Consider the following 25,893-nt stretch of genomic DNA (forward strand, 5'->3'; position numbering starts at 1 on the left):
TTCCTGAATAAGATGTGGTCATCAACAGCCTTAGGAAACAAAAGGCTCAATAAGGCATACCAAACACGGTATTCCAACGAGAGAATATTCTTGTTTTTCAGCGTCAACGCTTCTGGCCGCTTCTGTGGGATTGCAGAGATGGTTTCACCTCTAATGGATGCATCACTGGTAAAGGATGAAGCTCCCTGGACAGATAAGAAGAGATGGCGTGGTGGTTTCAAAGTCCAGTGGTTATATGTAAAGGATATTTACAATAACAGCTTGAGACATTTGAAAGTACCACTGAACGACTTCAAACCGGTGACAAGCTCAAGAGATACACAGGAACTACCCTTTGAAGTTGGACAGGAGATGTTGGAGATCTTCAAAAGGACCAGGTCTCATACGAGCTTCCTACACAATTTGGGAGATGGCTTTTAACCCTTCAATCAAACAAACCCTCTTGCTATAAACTGCTTTCAACTTCAACGGCTTTTATCGGTGGTCACTTCCTAAAAGGGCAGTAGTCTCCGATATGTGGTACGGGCACTACACCCAGACACATCATCCGGGCACACACCACCTCTAACGAAGTTGAAATTTTACGAAATGGCTCGATTTTATATAACTTTTGACACCTCATTTCATCGTTTTCTTCATCGTTACTGTTTTTTTTTTGCTTTGTTTTGTTATTCAAATGTCATCAACTGTGCTCAAGACGATCCCCAAAGGTGCCAAGTTCTCCACCCTTTCGCAATTGCGTGCTGCAGTACAATCGACATCGGTTCCAGATTCCAAACCTGAACCTCCAAAGCAGTACGAATATGGTGCTTTGAACGATGTACAGAAGGCCTTCTTGGATAGAGTTATCCGTGTGGATCAAGCGGGAGAACTCGGTGCCAATTATATCTATGCTGGGCAGTACCTGGTGCTCTCATCGAGGGAACCACATCTTAAACCAGTGTTGAAGCACATGTGGGAACAAGAGATCCATCATCATAACACGTTTAATGCACTCCAGGTGAAACATAGGGTCCGTCCTTCTTTCATCACCCCGTTGTGGAAATTGGGTGCGTTCTCCATTGGTGTCGGAACTGCTCTAATTGGCAAAGAAGCTGCAATGGCTTGCACCGTTGCTGTTGAGACAGTGATTGGAGGCCATTATAACGACCAACTGAGGGTATTGGCTGGTAAATTTGACATCCCAGCCAAGGATCTATTGACCGGTGAAACCGTGACTGGTGTTACAAGCGACGAACTTCACGGGCTGAAAGAAACCATCAGAACCTTTAGAGATGACGAATTGGAGCATTTGGATACAGCTGTGGAGCACGATGCTGAAAAGGCCGTCCCATATTGGCTGCTCACGGAAGCCATTAAATTGACATGTAGGGCTGCCATTTGGACCGCTGAAAGGGTTTGAAAGGTCTGCTTGTATATACAAGTCCAATGTCTCAGCCTGAAACTGTGCTTGAGAGAATGAAGATTCCTGGAATGTCAACGGTATATCTATGATGCATGAATACCATTTGTACTTACTTTACATTATTTAATGAATACTTGAGATGACAACAACGTATAGAATGGCCTCTATCATGGCACTGATATAATTAGTCTGCAAAAGAGAAAGGGAATGGATAGGCAACACTATGTATAATGTAGGGAGGCCAGACAAGTACTCACGGAAAGCACACACACACACACTTGTGATACAGCCATCTTACAAGTACTCAGACCAACCCATCGTACAGGTTGAGAGCACCAACGATACTAGGATCGATCTTTGAACCTTCTCTAAATTCATCAAGACTGATCTCTCCGTTTTCATCCTTGTCCATCAGCTTGAAGATCTTCTGTACCCTGAGTTCAGGCGTGGCCTCATCGTCGTTAAGTTTCACCATCGACCCGATCATCTTGTATATCGCACTCACTATTGCCAGCATCTCTTCGTAGCTGATCTTGCCGTCGTGGTTCAGATCGTACAGCTGGAACGCCCACACGAGCTTCTCCTCCAACGAGCCTCTCGACGTGATGCTCAGAGCACATATGAACTCTTTGAAGTCTATCGTGCCGTTCTTATCGTCGTCAAACACGTCAAACACGTAGTTACTGAAGTCTGACGGATCACCAAAGGGGAAGAACTGCTTGTATATCTTGACAAACTCCTCCTTGGTTATCTGTCCTGAGGGGCAATCCCGTAGGAACCCTTTGTACCACTGCTGAAGCTCACGACGATCGAAATACGTCGACTTCTTTAGCGACGCCAGCTCATCCTTCGAAAGCTTTGATGCACTCTTACCCATTGCTAGTGTCCACGCTTCTGTTGAATAGTAAACCAGTATGTCAGCAAGATGAGACCCTGATTGAAACAAACACTCCAAGCTTGCGTTTTCCCCGTGCTGCCTCCCCTTCGGTGTTGCTGTTAGGGCGAAGCCCAGTGGAATTTCGCACCAGCCAGTGGGGGGCGTGATGAGCGGTGCAGGGGTGAATAGCTTACGTAAGCAATCTTGGAAGTTGATTATGTAATCAGCTTTTTTTTCCGTCAAACTGAGCATTACGTAACCATGCATGAGACGTATTGTGTTTTATTCATATTATACACATCAAGTTATGGAGATGTTATCGAACTATGGAACCTCAACAGGCTAACAATCTCAAGAAGATCAGACTCTCCACCAGTTCGACCATGTGCGCTTTTCCTTGTTGAGAACAGAATCGTCAATGAACTTGGAGTTGGAGCTCAACGTCTCTTGATCTGAGCCATAAATGTCGTGCTTGTCAGTGAGTTCCACTTCCCTGACAAAGAACATCAGCCCGAGCATTGGGATTATAACTGCTAGTGCAAACCATCCAATGATCTGTAACGTCTCTCTGTAAGCCAGGGACACTGCCAATCTTCCCGGTGTTCCCTCCTCCATCTTCAGCGCCAGCTTGAAGTTCTTGAAGATCATCGTGGCATTCTTTTGCAGCTCATCTGGAAGGTGATCGTGTAACTTATCAATGGCAACGTTGTTCCAAATGACACCTGAGATGGCTGTTCCGATGAGTGTTCCCACCGAAGTGAAGGCCAGAAAGAAGGCAGTGGACATTGCAACACTGGTGGCACCTGCTATTGCTTGAATGGTCACTTGAAGTGCGGTCATGTAGAGAGCACGACCTACACCACAGAATATCTCCATCACATACAGCAAAACGGTGTTTTCTTCCATCACGCCGTCCCTATCGATGAACCACACGAGCAATCCATGTCCAAGAACGAGCAGTGGGACACCAGTGAGAACAAAAATCTTTGTTCGCTTCGTGTATTTCATCATCAACCCAGTGAGAATCGAAGCAATATCAATCGACGTCTTCTTTGCATCGTTAATACGCGCAGCTTGACCAGCAGTGTAATACCCACCAACCTGTAAAACCGTTGAGAAGTAAACGTTGAATGCTGCATTTTCGCAGTAGTCCAAGGCAACCATCAGAAAGGCAATGAGAACAGTCATGTTGGTAAAAGCTTGGATAGGAATGAAAGGTTGTCTCGTTTGCAACCAAGGTAATCTCTTAGGAAAGGCACACCAAAGAACAAACAACACGAGGAGGATGAACCCGATGATCAGCATCGCAATGGTACTTCCTTGGTTCCATTTCTTAGGCGATGTTTTACCGGTGATTGTGAATGGAACAAAAAACAGGATGGTACCAGCAAGCAAGAGAAAGCCACCAATGAGGTCCAGATCTAACAAGAAGATCTTTTTCAGCTTCTGCATCAGTGAGCCTTCAGGCAGGTTCATCAGTATCGTTGGCTTTCTACGTTTGCCGTTCTTTCTCTGCACATGGTCGACATAGAACATCACACAGGATAAGGGTGCAATGAAACCTGCTAAGATAATGGCAAAGGTACCATACGCCCATCTCCACGTCGAATGGTCCAGAAAGGCGTCCTGGATATGGGACCCCGCGTAGGTCGATGGAATACCAGTGATCGCAGCCGGGAACTGGGTCCAGAACCCTCTGTTGATCAAGCTTGTCGTGTCTGCAATGAAGATGTACAGGTAAGTCTTGAAACCAATTCTGCCGATGGCAAAGAACACCTGGCCAGCAAAATACTCACCAATCCTCTTACACGTTGCAAACAGAACGTAGCACAGCGTGTACATGATCATGGTGAGGCAGAAGCCTTCACCACGTCCAAGCAGGTCAGCAACTTTACCGAGGATTGGATAAGCGCAAACTGCCGTGATCTTATACACGATCTGGGCGGTGGATATCATCGAGTGTGCGTTGAAGGACGAGGTGACATAGGCGGCAAGATCACTCGTAGAGTCCTGAGCAAACGACTCAACCAGCGAAGTGATGAGAATCACAGCGTAAGCGATTCTTATCATCTTCCTGGAAACACCGCCGCCCTGGCGCTCGTCCTCAGACGACTCTTCAGCATCACATGCCCTTGTGACCTCGGCGGTCTCTGCCTTGTCCTTTCCACCGTGGCGGTCGAACGAAGATCTCAGGCCAGATACGTGGTTACCTGTGGTTTCAACCACCATGTCAACCTCGCCGGTCTGCGACGTTTGAGTGTGGATGCTAAGCTTGGAGTTTGGCATTGTAGCGACACTTGCACGATCTGCTCAGCCAGACAAGACGACAGAACCAGTCCGGGAGGCGCTCTTCAGGCTATTTATATAGCAACTTTGCTCAGCTAAGAATGAACAGTAAAGGAACCATTGTACAGACACCGTACAACTAAACACAGCGAGCCAAGTGGGCTGTCTGCGCTGTAGGCTCGTCAAAATGCCTCTCACAGCTAAGCGACCTCACCTGCACAAATACACGCACCCAAATGCCGGCGTGTAAAACAGGTCTCCTCCCAGCAAATATCACCACGCCAAAGTGCTGCTGGTTTCAAGCATTTCCCACTCGTCACAACCGCAGATGATCTACAAGAGGTTTGGAATGGGGCTTCCAGGCCACCGTTACTAGGGGCTAAACGCACCCGGACGTGGGAAATGGCGTACCTACAGTTTAAGGCGAGGGCTTTTGGCGCAGAGAGGTGAGGCCCTGTGTGGGTGAGGCCCTGTGTGGGTGAGGCCCTGTTGGTGTGGAAACCCCAGCAAAGGACTCAATACACACCATCACCAGGCGCAATTGGGCACAATTGGGCGTGGATGGCTAAGAGCTGTGTGTCTTAGTCATTCTGAAGCCAGTAGCATCGCACTGGCCCTTCTTCACCGCGTTGTGAGACCTCACAGGCCCACCATCCTCGCCAGCCTGGCAGCCTCTTCAGGGCCTGCCCGTCTCGCCAGGGCCCTCTCCGGATTTAGGCGGAGACCCGTGTGCATTGCGATGGGCCTCAACGCCGTGGTGGAAGCACTGTCAATCACGCACGACGACTGGAGCAAGATGGAAATGATAAGCAATGACGACAAGAGTGCCACGAGAGATTATAAGCTTAAACGGATACACCGCGAGCTCCTTGGCGTGCTTGGGAGCTGGGCCTTTGTTGTGATTGGCTGTGTTCTGTGGAAGAAATGCGTGGCTTTATACATGCTGTGGTGTGAGTGGCGAAGGAATCCGTGCTTGGGAGCACGGACCAGAAGATGCGGTTGTGACTATAGGTAGGAGAGCTAGTAGCAATGTACAGATTATACAACGAGCCAGCTAGTAGCAATGTACAGATTATACAACGAGCCAGCTAGTAGCAATGCACAGATTATACAAAGAGCCAGTTTATTGGAGCTGGGTGGTGGAGGACAAACACCCGGTTTGAAGATGCTGTATAGGGGGATATGTAGTGTATCAATTGATGAATGGAATGTACACAGGTGTCTTGCTCTTGTACTCAACGTACGACTTGCCAAAGAAGCTCACCAGGAACTTCTCCTCCTGCTCGATACGGTCGGAGAAGAAGGTGTACAAGGTGATGGCGAAGCCCACGGCCCCCAGTGGGTTCACCAGCATGAGCTGGGTGCCCACAGCCCACCAGAAGAAGCCGAAGTAGGAAGGGTGTCTTATATACTCGTAGATCCCGTTCGTTATCAGCTTGTGGTCCGACTGTCGCTTGGTCTGCACCAGGTGGTTGAAGGAACGGCCTGCTGTTTTCATCGCCAACGTCCGCACAGACTGGCCCATAATCATCAGCGCAAAGCCAACAACCTTGGTCAAACAGTTCCCCCTTTTGAAGTTCGGGAACATCGCGTACTCTATGGAGAACTCGATCAGCGCAATGGTGTGGGCAAGCGTGTACGCGGACCCGTTGTTGATGATGAACGACTCAGAGTGGACCCTTGTGGGGTTGTACCTGGCGGTTACCCAGAACTCGAGGAAATGGAAGAGCGCCAACGCCATCAGGTATACAGAGCCCGTCTTGAGCTGAACAAAGAACATCGAGGCACAGCCAAAGCCAAACACGATGCCTAGTAGAGCCGCGGTGGCGGCAACCTTGTCCAGAGGGTTCTTCGTGATGTCCGGATAAGTCGACAGCTCGGGAAGCGAGCTCGTCACTGTCTCATTCGTCTCCTCAGTTTCAACGCCCTCCAGGTCAGACTCCTCGCCACCGCTGTCCTTCCTTGTCGTCGTCTCCTCGCCCGTATCCCTATCAACAGCCGTGGCGGTCGAGCTCATGCTGGTGTCCCCAGATCTCTCTTTCGATGCTGAGCTCCTTGGCGACGAGACACCAATGTCCAGCTTCTTGATGTTTGGAAGGCTTGGAATAGGCACTTTCTGCACTAGCCGGTTAACAAGAGAGTTCTTTCGAAGCAGTGAGGTCATGGTCCCAGTTCAAGCCTCAAATTGCTCTTCCAATGCTGTGCTTTTATACCGTTGTCGATGCCTACGGGTCCACCACCTTGAGCTGTAAAAGACAGCGCAGGCTGCCAAAGAAGCCATCGCCCGAAAGAGAGCGAAAACCCAGAGGTGGCGGCACACGCAGCGCAAAAAGGCACACGCGCGACCGGAATGGGCCGGAGAGAGTTTTTGTGTCATCGATTTGCGGTGGTGTGTCGCAGTTTGGCGGAGGATTTCCTCTTTTGGCGAGAAGAATGGGAGGTGGGAGGCAAAGGACAGCAAGGAGAAATGGTTACGTAAGCACGACTGATTACGTAAGCACCGTTGATTATATAAGCGGTTGTGCTTACGTAAGCATGACATAATCAGCCTCAACCACCACTGGTACGCGCAGCAATGGCCCTCCGTGACGCGTACCGCTCCTCACCAAATCAAAAAATTTCATTCAATGCTGCTCTTTACGCGTCAGTTCATCTCCCACAGCGCTGTCTACGAAGTGCTGTGTCAATTGAGCGATCTACAGGGATGTCAGGTAAACACAGCATCGTCGCTCACGACGACAGCACGCTGAAGAAGGCAAGAGTCATCGCTGCTGACGAGTTTGACAGCACGCCACAGGGAACTCTGGAATCGCTTCATAGAGAAGCACACTCGATGCCAGTGTCATCGCAGGTGATGGACGATGTCAGGCATACACACAAGAGAGAGCCGTATAGCCAGAAGAGTGCGATGGCCAAGGTGGAGCCTTCCAAGTTTGAGAAGGAGCTGCTGACGATGTCATCAGAGGCTGATGCTTCGAAGGCAAAGGACCAGACCTGGGGAAGACCTCCTCTGCCTGACGGGTTTGATCCTGCTCTGAACGATATATCCTTCCAACAGTTGGATGCTGAGGAGGCCTTGACCGATGGGTCATCTGCTGTTAAGTTCTTTGGAGTCACAGAAGAAGGATACTCCATCCTCTGCACAGTGGTTGGATTCCTCCATTACTTCTATGTACCGGCACCAATCAACTTCAGAAAAGAACACCTGGAAGAGTTCATCAAATACCTACGTGCAAACTTCCAAGGAGTGCATGATGTGCAGATGGCGATGAAGGAGTCCATTTGGGGCTATAACGGTGGTGAGAAAGTGGTGTTCTTGAAGGTGATAGCTGCAAATGCCAAAGACGTTCCGAAGATTAGATCTGGCTTTGAGAAGGGCCAAGTTTCGTTCAATGGGATGTTCGTGTCTGGAGGTGACGGTATAATGACCTATGATAATATCCAGTATCTGCTAAGAATGATGATTGATTGTAAGATTGTCGGAATGAGCTGGATCACTTTACCTAAGGGCACTTATTCCATGGTGCCAAGTAAGGATCGCATTTCCACTTGCCAATTGGAAGTGAACATTGATTATAGAAAGATGATACCGCATCAGCCTGAGGGGAAATGGCTGAAGAGTGCTCCCTTACGTATTCTCTCCTTCGATATTGAATGTGCGGGAAGAAAGGGTATATTCCCTGAAGCAGAACACGACTCCGTCATCCAAATTGCAAATGTTGTATCGAGATCTGGTGAAACTACACCATTTGTTCGTAATGTATTCACAGTCAACACGTGTTCGCCAATTACGGGATCTGAGATCTTTGAACATGAACATGAGTCCGATATGTTGCTTGCCTGGAAGAACTTCATTGTTAGAGTTGATCCTGATGTCATTATAGGTTACAACACAACGAATTTCGATTTACCTTATCTATTGGACCGTGCAAAGGCATTGAATCTGAAGAACTTCCCATACTTTGGCAGGTTGAAGTATGTCAAGCAAGAGGCCAAGGATTCCGTGTTCTCTTCTAAGGCTTACGGTACCAGAGAGTCGAAAGTGATCAACATCGATGGAAGAATGCAATTGGATCTCTTGCAATTCATCCAAAGAGAATATAAGCTCAGATCGTACACTTTGAATTCCGTCTCTGCTCACTTCCTGAATGAACAGAAGGAAGAAGTTCAACATTCGAACATCACAGATCTTCAAAATGGTACAAGCGAGACAAGAAGAAGACTGGCTGTGTATTGCTTGAAAGATGCATACTTACCATTGAGACTTCTCGAGAAGTTGATGTGTCTCGTTAATTATACAGAGATGGCAAGGGTAACAGGTGTGCCATTCTCTTTCCTATTAACAAGAGGACAACAGATCAAAGTTATATCACAACTGTATAGAAAATGCCTTGAAGTTGATACTGTTATTCCAAACCTTCAACAGAATGGATCTTCAGATGTTCAATACGAGGGTGCTACCGTTATTGAACCGAAAAGAGGATACTACGACGTTCCAATCGCAACATTGGATTTCAGCTCGCTATATCCAAGTATCATGATGGCACATAACCTGTGCTACACGACACTGTTGAACAGAAACACGATAGAAAGGTTGAGTCTCAAAAAAGATGTTGATTATACACAAGCACCATCTGGTGACTGTTTCATCAAGTCTTCAAAGAGAAAAGGGCTGTTACCTATTATCTTGGAAGAGTTGTTGTCCGCAAGAAAGCAGGCCAAGAATGACTTGAAGAAGGAGACAGATCCATTCAAGAAAGGTGTCCTCAATGGTCGACAGTTGGCTCTGAAGATCTCTGCAAATTCCGTGTACGGTTTCACAGGTGCCACCATTGGTAAACTACCCTGTCTAGCCATTTCATCATCTGTCACGGCCTTTGGTAGGGAAATGATTGAGAAAACAAAGCAGGAAGTTCAAGACCATTATTGCATTGCGAACGGTTTCAAGTATGATGCCCAAGTCATATACGGTGACACTGATTCTGTGATGGTGAAGTTTGGGTACGATGACCTTGAGACGTGTATGAAGATGGGAGAAGAGGCTGCTGATTATGTCTCCACCAAGTTCCTGAACCCCATCAAGTTGGAGTTCGAAAAGGTGTACTTTCCTTACCTGCTGATTAACAAGAAGAGATACGCAGGCTTGTATTGGACAAATACAAAGAAGTTTGATAAGATGGATACCAAAGGTATTGAAACTGTCAGAAGAGACAACTGTCGTCTTGTCTCCAATGTTATTACAAAAGTTCTGGAACTGATTCTTGAGAGACGGGATGTTCCAGAAGCTGAATCCTTTGTCAAACAAACAATTGCAGACTTACTTCAAAACAGGGTAGATATGCAACAGCTAGTCATCACTAAGGCTTTGTCTAGACAGGACTATGCTAACAAGCAGCCCCATGTCGAACTTGCTGAAAGAATGAGGAAAAGAGATGCTGGTTCTGCTCCAGCAATTGGTGATCGTGTTGCGTATGTTGTCATCAAGACTGCGGGAACAAAGGCCTATGAGAAGTCTGAAGATCCATTGTTTGTTTTGGAGAACAATTTGCCAATCGACACCAAGTACTACCTAGAGAACCAGTTGTCCAACCCTCTTACAAGAATCTTCGAACCTATTCTGGGAGAGAAACGTGCAAGGGAGCTCTTAACAGGAGCACATACGCGTACAGTCACCGTCGCAGCACCCACAACAGGTGGGTTGATGAAGTTTGTCAAAAGAGTCCAAACGTGTAAAGGATGCAAATCAGCTTTGCCAAAGAGCAACAAGGGTACATTGTGCCCAAACTGTCTACCAAAGGCAGGCCAGCTCTATAGTGAAGCTTTGGCTTCTCTCAATGCACTGGAAATCAAGTTCTCCCGACTATGGACGCAGTGTCAAAGATGTCAAGGGTCACTTCATCAAGATGTTCTCTGTGCAAACAAGGATTGCCCGATCTTCTATATGAGAAAGAAAGCACAGAAGGATGTAGCCCAGCAAGCTCTAGAGCTTGAGAAATGGAACGATACCGAGTGGTGATTGCATTATTTATTCTAGTAGACTCCACTGTTTTAATTATCATGTCATTAAAATTGTCAGTTGACTATTTGGAAACGTTAGGCTCTCTTGGTAATATAGGACTGTGAGCACTGCTTTGTGTTGTACTATCCAATGCTGCTCTCTTTGCATTATGTTCGGTCTTGGAAGATGTGAGTCTTTTCCTCTTCTCTACCGACGTATGTGGGGGTCCTCTTGAAGGGATGGCTAGCCCATTAGCTCTTATGAATGCTCTGTGTTGATCATACGCTGCCTGTGAACGTGAAGAGGACCCATCACTGGTGAACCTGGAGGGAGAAAAAATACCAACAGCAGGCGGAGTGCTCTTCACAGGAGGCTTTGAAGTGGTGCTCGATCCATTGGCAGTTTTTGTAGCTTTCTGAAGGGTTTGGGTCAGCGATTGGATCTGATCAATGGCCTTTGCACTGCCAGTGTTCGGGACATTGACGGAGTGGCTGCGCTGAATATTCAAATCCTGTGTATACTTCTCCAGTCTTCGCTTGAGGTCTGACTGCTCTGCCGTTACTGATCCTGTCGAATGACCTTGAGTGCTCTTAGAACCACCAGATACGCTTTCAGTTGGCGAAATACCCCCATTTGGTGCGTTATGCGGCCCATTCACAGAGCGTAATTGGGTATGTAGAAGCTGTGATGGTAATGATGTACGTCTTTCAGTCATTGAACGAGCCACCGGCGGTGGAATAGGAGCAGGGAACAGTACTGGAGTGTTGCCAGATGTATTGGTTTCCCGTTTAGAATTATTCGCAAGCTCATCAAATTTCCTCTTTAGCTCAAGTATTTCATTCCGCTCTCGTACGTATGAGCTAACCTTCTCTACTGGCTTGGTAGGATGAGCAGGTGTCTTCGAAAGTGGGATGTCTCTAGAAGCCAATGGCAATGTCGATTCTGAATTTTCAGAGTGTTTATTCGCACCTCCTGAAGTTTCGGAATGCTGGGGACGATGCGAGGATTCTCTTTCTTGCGACTCTGATGATGATGAAGATGGTAACTGCGACTGTTTGTCATGCGATGATGGTAGGGGCGGTGGTGGTGGAATGGAATTTGATAAAACATTTTTCGTGATAACTAATGAAGAATCAGAACGGTCGTCAGTGGATGAAGATTGGGGTGGAGCAGACGGAGGCGACACTGTCAATAAGCTTCTTGGTGCACTAACTTTAGCAACAACACGAGTGGGATTAGCTATTGGTATAGCTACTCTTAATCTCGGTGATACAGTTGGTGGCACTGGTCGCTGTTCTTCATTTGCCAGAAGTGGTGAGGTACGCAAGTTCACTTTAGGTGGAATGCTGACCTTTTCCAAATTTGTAGGAGCCTGCTGGGAGTTGCCTGACTCCACGTTCGGATTGGAGCCCGATAAATTTGGGCCTATTACTGTATCAATAGAATCATTGGTTTTCGGATCAATACTGGTCTGCAGCGATGGTGAATGTGCCACAACAGGTGATTTCAGTACAAGATGAGGTGGAGGTGTTGGTGTTTGCCGAACTCCAGAATCTTCTACTCTAGCACTCGGGTTCAATAACGAACTTTTTGTCTGTACGGTTACTCGTGGAGCACTTGACGATGCATTGGCCGGAGGAGGTGGTGGAGCACTCCCAATATGAGATGCGCTAGCAGTAGCAGCAGCAGAACGCTCCGATGAAGATACCACCGTGGCTTCTGATAATATATGGTTATGCGTGCTTTGAGGTGCAACGTTACTCGCACTAGTACTTTTTGACATCGTAGTTGTCATCTTCGACTGGACTGCAGAATTGACAGTATTTTCACTTGCTAGTGAAGTTCCATGTAAATCATCAGTATGAGTTTTCTGAGGAGCACTCGTAGCAGTATTTCCAGTTAGAGCAGGAAGTGTACCAGACACCACAACCTTGGGCGGAGCTTGCTGCACTGGTGTCACCTCTTGATTAACAACATTCGCTATCATAGGCGGTGTCAAATTTCTTTGTTGTGCATTTCCTGTCCCGTTTGATACAACAGGACTTGGTCGTTGCGATTGATTGCCACCCACCATTACGTTGTTGTGTTGGTGTTGGTTGGTATTTGAATAGGTTTGTTCTCCGTGAGTGTTTTGTCCATATTGCTGTTGCTGTGGTGGGCTATGATTATTTATATGCTGGCCATGAAATGGATCTGGTGCTGAGATATTTGTCTGAATATTCTGTGAAGCACTCTGATGTTTCATCAGACGTGCCATTCTCAAGAAATAGAATTGTAACTGTGACAAATAAGTTATGTCTGAGACGTGTGGGTTGCCAATGATACCATTAATATATGCCCTAAAGAGATCATTATCAAGATACTTGTGCATGGTTTCATTTGTTAAACAAACAACCTCGTTTGCCTTGTTTTGCAACATTGGCGCAATGTAATTGAACGTTAGAAATTGAGAGTTTGGATCTCTTCCAACAATACTTGAGTCCTGCATGTATATATCTGATATCGGAAATGGTTTCAATTCTGATAGAGTGACTGGACGGTCGTTGCGTTGGTTTGAAGCATTGCTTGAAGCATTCATGTCACTTCTGGAGCTTGCTGATACCACAGAAGGTGGATGTCCCATTGAATGCGATGTGTGTCTTGGGATAGGACCAGGACCAACAGCAACAGCAGGGATTGGAATTCTGACTTGAGATGTTTGCTCCTGAGCACCTCCATTATGCGATATATGTGATATTGGTGTTGGTGCCTGTGTTGGTGCCTGTGTTGGTGCCTGTGTTGGTGCCTGCGTTGGTGCTGGTGTTGGTGCTGGTGTTGGTGCTGGTGCTGGATTTCCATCAAAATCTTCGTCGTCAGAATCAAGACTAATAACAATAGGGGATGCCTTCCTTGGTTGTTGAGCCGGTCGACTAGTGACAGCTGAGGTCTGTGAAAGTGGTGTAATCGGTTCCTTACTTGTTTCTTTAGGTTCAATATCTTCTTCATCAGATGAATTGTTCCCTTTCAATGATGCGATGGAAGGTGCTGGAGGTTTATCCATCCTTACAAGCACACCATCATCATTTTCGTACAATGGATGCCAATTTCCATCCACTTCAATCTCAACACTTTCACACTCATCTGGCGTACTCTTAAGAATATTCATAACGTACTCGTTGAGAGAGAGATCACCAACATTAATTGTTGAATTGCAGATAGGACAAAACCACAGAGATGAGGTGAGCTGCTCTTGAAGATAGATGTATTGCAATGCATCAAAGCAGTTCAAATGCTGGCAATTGATAGATTTCACAGGGTATTTCATTCTGACAAATGACACTGGGCATTTCAAGCTCAAAATGGTTGAAGTGGCCAAGAGTTCATCGTCATCGTTGCTTGAAGAGTTCTGACCAATGATTTGACTGATTGTGCTCTCCTTTGGGGTTTTAGGTGCTTCCAAAACCTTTTGAAGGATCTTCGGTGCACTGACTCTTTCAGCTAAATAGCAAAAGATCAAATAGTCTGTTTTCGTCTGTGTATAGGCAATCTCTAGATGATTGGATGCACGCACATTGGGGGTCAAGTCTGCGGGTTTGGCAGTTCCTGGTTTGTTCTTTATCCCCTTGACGTTGTCTTTGATCTTCACTCCATTCAAAGTGATGTCCACTGGGTGTGGAAATTCGATGTTTACATTCTTACTGGACTTGGTTTTATCATAAACACCGCAATACAACACAACTCTCAGTGCGTTGTGAGGGTTTCTCAACGAGCTGAGCTCCCCTGGGCTCAGTTCGAAATGCAAAAAACTGTCTCCTCTTGAATAGTCGACGCGCGGTAGTATTCCCGCTGTTGGTGTGAGAAGCTTCTTCAATGTGTAGAAAGGGTTCTCTCTAAAGAATAACCACGGCTTCTTCTCTCGTGGCGTGCTCGACAGAGAAGAGGCCGGGGACACTTTCCCAGCATCCCCATACTTAAGTCGTAGACTTTCATAGGACCGACATGGTTTCTGGTTTATCACATCCCACACAATATCCCTGACAGCAAATATGCGGACAACATCGTCGTTCTGTGCGCCTATCTGTATGAACTTGGTGACTCGATCTAGCACATCGGCCTTCCTCCCACTAACGGCAATGGAGAGTGCCCTTGCGACAGTCTTCAGCTCTGTTACTTTCAGCTTCTGTATCCGTTCTAGTAGTTGCTAATGAACCACCACAGGTTTGTTGTCAGTAAACTTCCTATTCACACCGCTTCCCCGGTAAAGAGTTGATGATGCCAATCCAGACACGCACGCGTGTCTGTGCACTTAAGGTAAACATGAAGAGGTCACCAATATACACGGCGCTTGGGCGATGTGGTGAAGCGCTTGGCCCGCCACGTCGATACTCACAACATGTTCTGGTTCTGATGCCCTGGACGCCATGGTTGGAACGCTTAGAGGATGTGCTCCTACGCTGAGATGGCCTTCCCTACTGTCTTCTTTATCCCCCTCGCGTGTGCCTCCAGTATTTTTTCTTCTTTTTCCAATGGTGAAGTTTCTTGGTGATTACGAGAAACACCCAGACACCAAACATCCAGACACCCACACACCCACACACCAAACGCCCAGGCACGGAGAAAGTGGACGGGATGTTCGCGGACAAAGTTGTGCGTCTTTATCTATGCACAGATTATGTAAGCTTTGCTCTACCAACAGCCATGGAAGTACAGTATGGAACGGGGGAGAGGTGGAGGGATCCTTTCATTTCTGAATAAACTGGTAATCAAACACCTCTGATGGATCATCACGATGTCTTTTCCACGTTGTGATTTGGTTGTTCTGGGAATCGAGCTTGAAGAGCCGTACACGTCTGTCCATCGCTGTGGAGCCGTATGCACCTTCACCAACGGATGGACCAAAACACATCCATAATTCTTTCAAATGCTGGTCTGGTTGTGCATCGCTCCGTATACAGCATTCGTTTGTATGCTCGGACCCCACTGACATGCATTGGACGCCTATGTCGCTCAGGACTTTCCTGGTGTTCTTATCTGTTCTGGAGCTTTTCAAACGAGTTTTCTCGTTGTATTGTCCCACAAGGGCAAATGCTCCTCTTGGACGATACTCTGCGATTGGGTAGTGCTGGAATTCCAGTGACATTGATGGTTTATTGGGCAGTGAGTTGTAGAGCCTGTGCAATGTTTTCTCCAGAGGCTCGGGCGAGTTGGCTTCAAACAGATCAAGCATGTAGATAGCAGACACGGCTAAAGAATCATCGATATCGGACATCACCGGAATGACATAGTTGGTGATATTGCCTATCCACTGCTCTTGTGTTTGCCTGTGCATTATGCTAAATGGCAAAGTTGTCAAGAACTCAACGATGACGTCCCTGCTGGCAAACACACTGGTATCATGCTCTCCCATGGCAATTGCAAATGGTATAGACCTCGAAATCACAGGCGATAGCGCCTTCAAAAATGCTGTCTGATAATCGAATGTTCGACTTCCATCGATCAGGTCGCCGGTATAGACCACGAGATCGGGGGACTCTTCATCGATGACCCTATGTATAAAGGCAAGAGATTTTGCATCCGCATGGCATTCATCCACTGCATCCTTCTGATCCAGACATACTCCAAAACCCGACGTGAAGTGTAAATCAGAGAGTTGTAGCACTTTAAACATCTTATCCTTAGACAATCGCAACTTTGGCAGTTCTCTTCGCCGTACGCCTCTGGCAAAGCTCAGTCTGATGGGATGATGCGGGTAGATAGACAAAGAACCGTCAACCAAGTTCCACTGTGGCCTTGGTTCAATCACATCTTCACCAAATAGATACGTTATATCGGTGATAGCCTCTGGAGACTCAAAGGGCCCGTATTTAACCCATATGCCATCCTTCAACTGGGTCCAGCCATTGAGATCATAGTGGCCTGAAACGTCGAATCTCGACTTGGCCTTCCCCAGCTTCGACTTTGTCAACTCTTTAACAACGTACTGCGGCGGCTCAAGAGAGCGTGGATCTCCAAGAGCAACATCAACAACGGCATCACCCTCTGTGTCTGCATATGTCACGTAGAGATAGTCGTGTGAAGACCACGCCTGGTGATCGAGATAGCTCGATCCATCCAGCGACAGCTCTCTTCCAATCTTATACCAAGTGATCGTGTCAGTGCCCTGGGTCCCATCTTCTGATCTCTCCACAATCTGATTACAGTTGCCAAACCACGAATGACACCGTATCCTCTTGAGCCCAGATATACGTCCACCAGTGTACTTCTCAACGTGTACCACCCTATTATTGTAGAAATTCTGCGTATGTATGTCTAACACCGCTGTAAACAGGAACAGCAGAATCGCCAGTGGAATAAAGGTTCTCCTCAGGAGCTTGAATATCCGATGCACGACAGAACCAACAACTCTCAGCATATATACAATAATTCAAGCCCAAAACAAAGGCTCCTTGGTGCTTCCAACCTCAATTCCTTAGCTCGCTAGAAGGAGAATTGGATGAGACGTTTGTTCAAGATGGAATTGCCGGTTTAATTTCACGCAGGCAGAGGCCTAGGCAGAGCCCAAAGAAAATGCAACCCCCAACAACCCCCAACAAAAAACGCCCCCCGGCCCGAACCTGCCTTACTCACGCTGAGAATAGCGCAACACCTCATCAACCGTTGGCGTCAGACCACAAGTGCTCCGGTCCAGTGAAAGGAAACACACGAGCAACATCGCTAGGCAGTTGTTCTCCATTTCCTACGCCTCTACGATCTAATTGATCTGGTTGAAGAGAGCATGTATCGGACGAGCTGGTGGGAAGGGCATCACATGGCAAGAGCAATCCACCAGGCGCCCCCCCCCCCCTGCCCAGTCTGCCCTGCCCAGTCTGCCCTGCCCGTGTCAGTGAGCCCAGCCCATGTCAGTGGGCCCAGCACATGTCATTTGGCTGACAAGATCTAAAATTAGCCAGGCCCCACAGGCAGCTGGAAAGGCTTCGGCGTACGTAAACCGGTAGGCTGCAACCGGGAAGCGGGCCTAGACTGGTGACAGCTCCAGCCCAGCGGACGTCAAAAAGCAGCTCCAGGCATAGCTCGGGTAGGCAACGGGAAGAGAAGATCACTCCTAATTGTTTGTTTGTTCCTTCTAAACTGCACATATGCTGGGTGCGCAACTGTGTCTTCCATTGTTCTTTACCTCAACACACACACAGAACAACGGAGGAGATCCCTCGGTGATTGTGAGCTCTTTTAGAAAGCGTAGTGCGAGCCTTTATGCGATTGTGTGTTGACAGTTGACGGGTAATAGTGTGTGATGTGGCTCAATATTGGGATTTAATATATGGCATGGATCGCAAGCTATAATGTGCCGTTCCTTAGAATGATACTAATAAAAATAGCAATCCTCCCTTCAAATTTCCCCACGGTATACCACAATGTAGCTCTTACCTGAATTAAGAGATATAGAAAGTGTGATCATGTCACCTTCAATAATTTCTGAAATATGGCCATTCATGGTTTGTATAGTATAATCGAGAAAACACATAAATTTGCTTATATATCAACAACGAAACAAAGACAGGGAAACCTGGAACCGTCAGACTATAGAACTGATCTATATCATCATATATACTGACTTTTAACTTGATTGGATGAGTGGTTTTTCCACAATGATCCACACCATATGTGTTCTTATATATAATTCTGACTTGTCGTTGCCCTAGAAATCGTAAAAATGTAAGGATGTTTCCAATTCTAATGGGCATTGTTTACATTTTGAATTTTATCAACACAAAATGACACAAAACAAACACAGCTTTATACACAACGTTAAAAACATCATCAAACAATGGCCAGAAACCAAAGATTAAGCAAGTAAAGAAGAATGTCTGCGTGCGAACCAAAGAAACTCCAGAGAACTCTCATTGGAACCGTCTAACGACGTCCCCAGCTTGGTGAAGAAACATCAGCGGCTAATCCAGAACCACAGCGGCAACTTCAAACGAATGGAGCTACGACACAACAAGAAGACCCAGTAATTATTGAGACAGACTAACTGAGCTGCTATGAGAAACCGATACGGAGCGAAGACGCCTCCAAGTTCTGTCGCAGAATGCCCATGTAGAGATCATAGATGTACCAGAACAGCCGCCAATACCTGAACCTGAACTTGATAATGGAACTATGGCTGACAGAATGAGATGTGGACGACAAAGTACAGCACAGGTAGCAGAAAGAGCGTTAGAAGAAATTAGATGTGATGGTGCTTTTGACCATGATCCTGACTTTGAACACACCATTGAGGATGACACCAACGGTTTTACTGACAATGATGATCCAGTTTATGACCAACAACCTCAGCACAGACCACGGAGAACATAGAGACCACATAACTCAGTTTATAATCCAGGTCTTGAAATGTGTTGCGATTATTGTCCTGCTCTCCTTATCGATACTGAATTATCATCTTTTTGTTGTGATAGGGGCAAAGTTTTACTCAATGAGATATTCAAAGAGCATCCACAGTACATGAAGGATATCTTATGGATCCAATCACTTCCAAATATTCTTGAACATTCAATACAATTATTTCTCTATCATCTTTGGGTTCTGACAGTACTGGTAATTGGGGAGGTGGAACTTATTCAATGGCCATCAACAGACGCTTATTGCATAGAGTTTATGGTCTAATAGCTCAAGAAAATGGTCAAGAGAAATTTGCAGAACTTTATACACTAGATCCAGATTCCGCTACAAACCGTCATCTTGAATTGCTTAGAGGTGTTCTTCAAAACGATGGAGAATACAATAAACTTGAGGATTACATTAGCAAAATCGGTGAATTTCTATCTCAACACAGTCGTTATGCATAGCGAGACGCATAAATGGCTAGATGGATCTTTTACGTACTAACAGGACTCGGATTAGTATCATTCTAACATATCCACACCATACACACGCTTGAGATTGCATATACGAAATCTTACGGTGCAGTTTTACAAAACTCATCATCTTATTAAACGGAGGGACCTGGCATCAAAGTCAATACCCTGCTGGCTGCGCAGTGCAAGTCGACCGTGAAGGTAGCGGTGATTCGGGGTTTACCAGAGCCTTAGAGAAGGTCCAAATCATGTTCACCGTACCGAAGCACTACAGATCAACTTGTTTCATATGATGCAACGTACATACATGGCCATGTCTGTGGTGTATACACCGAGAGGTAGCCTACATCGAAGCAGTCTGGCGCATTTCGTGATGTTCTTATGAAAGCGGTAATATACACCACTAAAGGATGTCTATAATGATGGCTTGAGCTCTAGAGCCCTTCAAAAGCTTTCCTGAAGGAACATCCTTCGATGAAGGCAGAACCAAAAGCCCATTGGCTCCTGCAATGCTCCCGACACAGCTGCTACGTTGGAAGCCCGTGCTATCAGCAACCAATTTGTCTCCTTGCCTAGAGATGTGAACCCTCTGGTACTCAGGACGTGGATCCAGCTTTGCATCTTGGTTCAAAATGACATCCACTGTGGACCGAGTTGTGTTCGCAATACCACTGAACTTCATCAGCGACGGAAGCACGAAGAGGTTTGAAGTGACAGATGCCGATGCTGGGTTACCAGGAAGGGCAAAGATTGCCTTGTTCGCAAACTTGTGATCAGGTGGAAAAGTTGCAAACGTTGTCGGCTTACCAGGTTTCATCGCAACTCGACCAAAATGGATGGTACCTCCCAGATGGCGTTCAATAAACGGCTTCAACAGATCCGTCTCACCCATGGAAACTCCCCCTGTGGTGATGAAATAGTCAACACGTTCAAATGCACTCTCAACGGTCTCAGCCAACTTGCCTAGAGTGTCATGGGAAATACCAAAATCAACAACCTTGTAATCGTACCCTTGGAAGAGTTGGCTTAACAGAGGTCTGTTAGTATCGTAGATCTGACCATATTTCAGCGGAACTTCCGAGCTTTGGGATAGATCAACAAGCTCATCACCGGTACTTAACACGCCAATGACTGGTTTGGCATAAACCTCAACCTCAAGAACACCAATACTAACCAACAAGCCCATCTCTCCTCCAAGCCTGGAGATTCTCGAACCCTTTGGTAACGCCAGTGCACCCTTGGATATGTCACTTCCGAGCTTTCTGATGTTATCTCCCTCGACAACGTTCATGGCAAGGATCTTCACCTCAACTTCCTCGCCATCTGCTGTTTCCTTATCAACTTCAGTCTCCTCCACAGGAATCACCGCAGTGGTGCCTAAGGGGATAGGTGCACCAGTAGTGACTCGAACAACCGTACCACTCTGTATTCTTTTAGTTTCACCAGGAGCAGCGTGAGAAACAGATACAACTGGGAAAGTACCCGGACAATCAGAGTGTATCACGGCATAGCCATCCACTATCGAAGCGTTGAAGTCGGGAACGTTTACACGAGCAAACACGTCTTGTGCAAGAACGTATCCAGTGATATCATCGTCTGTTAGTTTCTTTTTGATGACCGATGGTTTGGGTGTAAACCTGTCAATATAATCCAGGGCTTGAAGGACGGAAACCATTGGATATGGTGATTTTCTAGCTCTTTGAGCGACTGGACCGTTGAGCGCGTTGGAAAGCAGATGGAGCTTTACGCCATGAGAGTGTTCATGTGAGTGTTCATGTGAGTGTTGATGAGAGTGCTCGTGTGAGTGTTGATGAGAGTGCTTGTGTGAGTGCTCATGTGAATGGCCAGAGTGCTTCACTTCTGAGCTCGGATGATCGCTGGGCTTGTGCAGCTCCCTAGCACTGTCAACACGGAGCTGGTTCAAGATATGCTTCAACTTATCAATGATAGCATCCAAGTTCTCCGTTGCTCCCTTTGGAGAGCCAGGAATTGTCACGATCAGAGTCTCGTTTAAAACACCAGCAACAGGCCTTGAGCATATGGCATAGGGAGTGATACCAAACGAGTGCGATAACATCGCATGAACAATGCCTGGGGCTTCCTTATCGAATAACGGCTTAACAGCTTCAGGTGTTACATCCTTCTTTGTGAAGCCAGTTCCTCCGCTCAAGACAATGAGATTGGGCGCCGTTGCGGTGTCGGCAGTAAGCCTTCTCACAAGCTCCTGAATCATCGCCTTATCATCATCAACAATATCTATAGTCGTATTCCAGTCTCTTGACTCCAAGTAATCCGCAATAACAGGTCCAGTTCTGTCCTCAGAGGTGTGTGAGAAGCAACTGGACGACACGATCACGACGGCAGCGTTGAATAGTTCCATTGCGCTCCTGAAGGTGTTGATAAAGGGGATTTGTTGTTCTTCTCTGTGTGATTTTTGTCTTATATACCGCACTAGGCGGACATTAAATTGCAATGATCTACAAACTCTGCAAAAGGGCAAGATATAGAATTTTTGGCCTTATTTATCTGTCAAATCAATCAACGGCTGATCGTTCTGCTGCTTATCCTCTTGTGGTTGTGGTTCGTCATCTGACAAACTCAACAGATCAGCATCTCCGTCGCCATCTCCCCCCTCATCACTGCTGGAATCCATATAATCTGTATCTGAGTTCCATTCTATACTCTTATCCAATTCATCGTTATCCAATTTGAGGAATTCCAAGCTGCTATTTGGCAATTGAATTGGGGTGGAATCAAATATCGCACTTCGCTTTACAAAGACAAGAACAAGAGGATCGTTCCAGACGTTACGTGTCTTTGAATACACCACCTGTTTGATATCATCGAATTGTGTCTCATCAGTCTCAAATCTCGTATCTGGACTGTCACATGGTGTATGTTCAACATATCTCCATTGCAATACACCATCTTCAGTCTTTGTAGCACAGCAGTAAATGTTACCACGTAATATGACCCCTGTGAGAAGGTAAGGTTCTGGCTTCTCGTGCTTGTCATCCTCCATGTACTTCTCAATTATCGTGTCAACGTTTGTAATTGACATCGCCCGTCTTTCGTCGATCAATTGGCTACTTCTTTCAGCAAGAGACTCCTTTCTTTCTTGCACTGTGAGGCTCAGCTGTCGAACATCGTCAAGAACGTCTGCAATCTTCAGATCTTGGTATTCGCCATTTCCACTCTCATCTTGGAGAAACTCCAAGGAATGATCCAACACAGATTGGATATGCATACCTTTGTGGGTCTTGAGCTTCAACAGTTCAGAGTTAATGCTTGCTCTCTCCTTCTCCAATTCTTCGTGCTTCTTCTCAATACTTAGCACCGTGTTTTTGAAGTCATTTGTATAGATCTGAGGGTACAGCTCCTCAAACAGTTCCAAGCCAGGTGGAACAAACATATCATCTGTACATGGATCCACTGTGATCATAATTGTGTCTGCTAATGAGTTTATGCAGTCACTGGACTCGACGGAATCGTTCCATATGAGTTCGTTCAACGATTTATAAAGTGTTCTGCTCAAATCCTCAGCCTCGATATGAAACATGCCAAACGTGTAGAGCTCACCATTTCTCAAGAGCGTATTGGCGAACAAGCTCTGTGCGTTTGCAACACCGGCCCATGTAAGTTGCTCAGACAGTGCCTTATACAAGATCTCATAGGCGTCTGATAGGTTATCAACATACCCAAACTGTCCAAGTGCAGACTTTGGTAATGCCTTTATAAGACCGGCCAGCGACGTGAATGATCTATTGGCCGAATCATCCAAGAACGTAAAGATACGCTGTACCTCAGCCAAAAACCTCAAATCGTGTTTCTCACCATCAACCTCAACCTCAGTTATCTCGGCAGGTAATTCCACAACTTCACCTTTAAACCAACGTGGGCTATAGCCAAGGTCTTTGAACTCATGGCGGAACACTGCACGCTTGATCCCAGGCACTGCGTGCAAGATCATGAGTAAAGCAGCCAAGTAGCTTTCGTAATAGCCGTTAGACGTTGGCATTATAACCGGGACCTCATCAGCTTTGCGAGTATAGGCTCGCACGTCATCGTAAACATTGTACGGCACCCTTCCCTCAACTTCCTCATGGGGTAGAGAAGAGTGTTCCAGATCTTCGAATACAGAAACATCGTCATCGTTTACATCGCTGTCATTGTCCCTGATATCTTCAACGTGCACAGAGGCGTGGCTCCTTGGTGGCAATGGCGGCGCTGAGTACTGCTCCTCACTAGTACTATGTTGTTGTTTGATAATGTCGTCTATAACACCAGACTCTATTGGCGCAGATGTCACGCCCTTCGCATCACCATTCGAGCTATCACCATAGCTCTCAGCAACAGGATCAGTGTCTCTGAACAGGAAGTCAATAGCGCTGTTGATATCACCGTTTGATTGCTTCAGCAATGCTCTAAATGTTAGTAACTCCCCTTAAGCAGCAGCTCCCACCACGACGGCGCCCCTCCGTCTCCGTCTAACATCACACTTACACTGAGTGCCTCAATTGCCTGTTCCCTTGAGAAGCCAAACTCCACGATCTGATCGATGTCCTTCTGATTCATAGTTGCTATTGGAAGGCTGAGTTTCAACAACACACACAGTCTGAGTTGTACTGCATCAGCGTATCAGCGTCCTTTGGCACTCTGCCCCTATGTGGAGAGTGGTGTTCGGGTGTTTTCCACCAGTCCACTGGTAGGGGCAACACCACCCAGGGCACTTACACTTACACTCACTCAACTACAATTTTGGCTGGAATATGGGGGAAATGCATCGTTGAATGAGCATCGAAGGTGCTTAGAACACATCTGGGAGTCGTTCAATTACATATGAGTGTGCGCCCACGCTCATTATTGGAACGCCGGGTACCTTTCTCAGACGACGTTTGAGGTCCGCATCGTTCGTGGCCACTATGAAGCACTTGTGCTGTATGACCCTGTGGACAAGACAGTCATCCGCATAGGTCCCCTTGTGTGAGCAGCTCAGTCTCTGTATACGTGGGTCCTTTGCCAATCTGAGGGCTATACGGTATTTCGGGCCCAGCTTCTCCAACTCCGCCATGACACAATCCGTTATCAGTGGGATACATTTCGCATACAACGCGTCCATCATTCCTCTGACGAGGTCGATCTTCTTCTGGATGGAGAAATTGATGAAGTTGGTATCGATCAGCACCTGGTATGGGGGTTTTATGGCCTCGTTAAACTGGAAAAACAGCGCACTCGACACCTGTGGCACGTTTCTGGTCAGCTCTGGATCATCCTTCTGGCTCTTCTGTTGTTCTTGGTTCTTCTTCAGCTGTTGACTCTTGTTCGATATTATACGCTTGGTAGCTGCAAACTTCCGTGTCTTCTTAGCCTTTCCCATCTCTTTGTTCTTGTTTCTCTATGCAGTTGCTATTTGGCCTTCCATAAGCTCCATTCCACCAAGAGCGAGACACTATGAAAACTTTTCCTTTCATCTCATCGCCCATCGGTATGGACACGTTCTGCTTACGTAATTGCCAACACCGCAGGGAAAACTTTTTTTTTCGCTTTTCCAGGTTTCGTTTTTGTGGCAAGTTTATGTGTGTGTTTCTTTTTTTTTGGTCTTTTCGTTTTTGTGGTTTTCACTTTTTAGCCGCCAAAACCACTGATTGACAAAAAAAAAAGGGAGAATTCCAGAAGATTCTGAGAACTCATTCCAAAGTGGGATAGATTAACTACATTTGTTGATAAATAAAACCAAATATACTTGTCGAAACAGTACAAAACACACACGATGAATATCTTGAAACATAAGGAGAAAAAAGTGAATAATTTGATGTTTGTGCATTCACTCACGCACCATTCCGCCGGTGCTGCTGCGACTGCGCTTGTTGTTGATACCCACGACCTATCTACGTTGTCCATCAACAGCTACTACTCCACTACGTCTTGTCCAGTGCCGCAGTGGTGGGCCTGAGGTCCCTTCTGTTAAAAACCCTCAACTCGAGCGATACCGTAACGGTGCTGTTGAGGTGTCATTGGACGTTATCCTCTTGGGTGAGAGCCAAAGGGTTTCAAAAGATGACTTGACGAAATTGTTATCATGTTCGCATGGGATGGCCAGATTGCAACATTTGGACAGTAAACACGCATGCCGAGGGCTGCTGTATGTTGTTATACGGTCTGTTTTGTTTTCCGAGCCCATATATGGAATATTGGATAAAGATCTCAGTTTCAAGGTGTTTATCCAACAGGAATTCAAAGAGAGAAATGATCAGAATTTGAAGAATTTGTTGATGGCGTTGTTTGAATTCACGTCAGATGTGATTATACCAAATCAAGATGAAGACGTCACATTGCTGATCTACATGAAACGTGATCGGTTCGAATCAGAGTCAAAACTGTTGATAAAGAACCTTATATGGTTGGGCGGTAAACTGGTTCACGATGACTCTGACGATACAAACAAGTATCACGATTGGTACATCATGGAGTTTGAAGTTTGATGGAAAGG

The 25,893-nt window shown here is 46.4% G+C and overlaps 11 protein-coding genes across 11 annotated transcripts; 3 read left to right on the plus strand and 8 right to left on the minus strand.

The window, feature by feature from the left end:
* Positions 1-12: 12 nt before the first annotated feature.
* PHO92 (mRNA-binding phosphate metabolism regulator) lies at positions 13-420 on the plus strand (the record flags this gene model as incomplete). The annotated part of the gene is made up of 1 exon (XM_020216627.1): positions 13-420. One exon carries the CDS (start codon positions 13-15, stop codon positions 418-420), a length of 408 nt encoding a protein of 135 aa, XP_020068871.1.
* A 256-nt stretch (positions 421-676) lies between these two features.
* On the plus strand, positions 677-1,402 carry CAT5 (putative monooxygenase CAT5; the record flags this gene model as incomplete). The annotated part of the gene is made up of 1 exon (XM_020216930.1): positions 677-1,402. One exon carries the CDS (start codon positions 677-679, stop codon positions 1,400-1,402), a length of 726 nt encoding a protein of 241 aa, XP_020068872.1.
* A 136-nt stretch (positions 1,403-1,538) lies between these two features.
* Positions 1,539-2,315, minus strand: FRQ1 (frequenin). The gene has a single exon (XM_020215668.1). The coding sequence runs from the start codon at positions 2,280-2,282 to the stop codon at positions 1,710-1,712; it is 573 nt and encodes a 190-aa protein (XP_020068873.1). The 5' UTR covers positions 2,283-2,315; the 3' UTR covers positions 1,539-1,709.
* A 327-nt stretch (positions 2,316-2,642) lies between these two features.
* CYBJADRAFT_130960 (MFS general substrate transporter) lies at positions 2,643-4,511 on the minus strand (the record flags this gene model as incomplete). Its single annotated transcript, XM_020212955.1, has 1 exon — positions 2,643-4,511. One exon carries the CDS (start codon positions 4,509-4,511, stop codon positions 2,643-2,645), a length of 1,869 nt encoding a protein of 622 aa, XP_020068874.1.
* Positions 4,512-5,682: 1,171 nt separating this feature from the next.
* STE14 (protein-S-isoprenylcysteine carboxyl O-methyltransferase) lies at positions 5,683-6,772 on the minus strand. The gene has a single exon (XM_020215669.1). It carries the CDS (start codon positions 6,730-6,732, stop codon positions 5,761-5,763), a length of 972 nt encoding a protein of 323 aa, XP_020068875.1. The 5' UTR covers positions 6,733-6,772; the 3' UTR covers positions 5,683-5,760.
* Positions 6,773-7,476: 704 nt separating this feature from the next.
* POL3 (DNA-directed DNA polymerase delta POL3) lies at positions 7,477-10,584 on the plus strand (the record flags this gene model as incomplete). The annotated part of the gene is made up of 1 exon (XM_020212951.1): positions 7,477-10,584. The coding sequence occupies one exon, from the start codon at positions 7,477-7,479 to the stop codon at positions 10,582-10,584; it is 3,108 nt and encodes a 1,035-aa protein (XP_020068876.1).
* Positions 10,585-13,621: 3,037 nt separating this feature from the next.
* SIZ1 (SUMO ligase SIZ1) lies at positions 13,622-14,452 on the minus strand (the record flags this gene model as incomplete). The annotated part of the gene is made up of 1 exon (XM_020212146.1): positions 13,622-14,452. A coding segment is annotated over one exon (831 nt), but the record flags the coding sequence as incomplete, so codon positions are not given.
* An 834-nt stretch (positions 14,453-15,286) lies between these two features.
* On the minus strand, positions 15,287-17,278 carry SIA1 (Sia1p; the record flags this gene model as incomplete). Its single annotated transcript, XM_020213833.1, has 2 exons — positions 15,287-16,863; positions 17,173-17,278. 2 exons carry the CDS (start codon positions 17,276-17,278, stop codon positions 15,287-15,289), a joined length of 1,683 nt encoding a protein of 560 aa, XP_020068878.1.
* Positions 17,279-19,806: 2,528 nt separating this feature from the next.
* Positions 19,807-21,783, minus strand: CYBJADRAFT_130954 (bifunctional molybdopterin adenylyltransferase MobB/molybdopterin molybdotransferase MoeA family protein; the record flags this gene model as incomplete). The annotated part of the gene is made up of 1 exon (XM_020212954.1): positions 19,807-21,783. The coding sequence occupies one exon, from the start codon at positions 21,781-21,783 to the stop codon at positions 19,807-19,809; it is 1,977 nt and encodes a 658-aa protein (XP_020068879.1).
* A 93-nt stretch (positions 21,784-21,876) lies between these two features.
* RUP1 (Rup1p) lies at positions 21,877-24,094 on the minus strand. Its single transcript, XM_020217634.1, has 3 exons — positions 23,907-24,094; positions 22,026-23,814; positions 21,877-21,992 (listed from the first exon to the last, which is right to left on the minus strand). Exons 1-3 carry the CDS (start codon positions 23,976-23,978, stop codon positions 21,922-21,924), a joined length of 1,932 nt encoding a protein of 643 aa, XP_020068880.1. The 5' UTR covers positions 23,979-24,094; the 3' UTR covers positions 21,877-21,921.
* FCF1 (rRNA-processing protein FCF1) lies at positions 24,015-24,800 on the minus strand. The gene has a single exon (XM_020215670.1). The coding sequence runs from the start codon at positions 24,778-24,780 to the stop codon at positions 24,211-24,213; it is 570 nt and encodes a 189-aa protein (XP_020068881.1). The 5' UTR covers positions 24,781-24,800; the 3' UTR covers positions 24,015-24,210.
* Between the last annotated feature and the right edge of the window lie 1,093 nt (positions 24,801-25,893).

Source organism: Cyberlindnera jadinii, assembly GCF_001661405.1.
Source record: "Cyberlindnera jadinii NRRL Y-1542 unplaced genomic scaffold CYBJAscaffold_14, whole genome shotgun sequence".
NCBI lineage: Eukaryota > Fungi > Ascomycota > Saccharomycetes > Phaffomycetales > Wickerhamomycetaceae > Williopsis > Williopsis jadinii.

Excerpts from the sequence above, each read along its gene's own strand:
- FRQ1 (XM_020215668.1), bottom strand. The coding sequence starts at position 2,282 with ATGGGTAAGAGTGCATCAAAGCTTTCGAAGGATGAGCTGGCGTCGCTA.
- STE14 (XM_020215669.1), bottom strand. The coding sequence starts at position 6,732 with ATGACCTCACTGCTTCGAAAGAACTCTCTTGTTAACCGGCTAGTGCAG.
- RUP1 (XM_020217634.1), bottom strand. The coding sequence starts at position 23,978 with ATGAATCAGAAGGACATCGATCAGATCGTGGAGTTTGGCTTCTCAAGG. Across the intron at positions 23,815-23,906 it reads AGGCAATTGAGGCACTCAGT|CAATCAAACGGTGATATCAA; the intron begins GTAAGTGTGATG and ends GCATTGCTGAAG. Across the intron at positions 21,993-22,025 it reads CAGTGATGAGGGGGGAGATG|ATGACGAACCACAACCACAA; the intron begins GCGACGGAGATG and ends TGAGTTTGTCAG.
- FCF1 (XM_020215670.1), bottom strand. The coding sequence starts at position 24,780 with ATGGGAAAGGCTAAGAAGACACGGAAGTTTGCAGCTACCAAGCGTATA.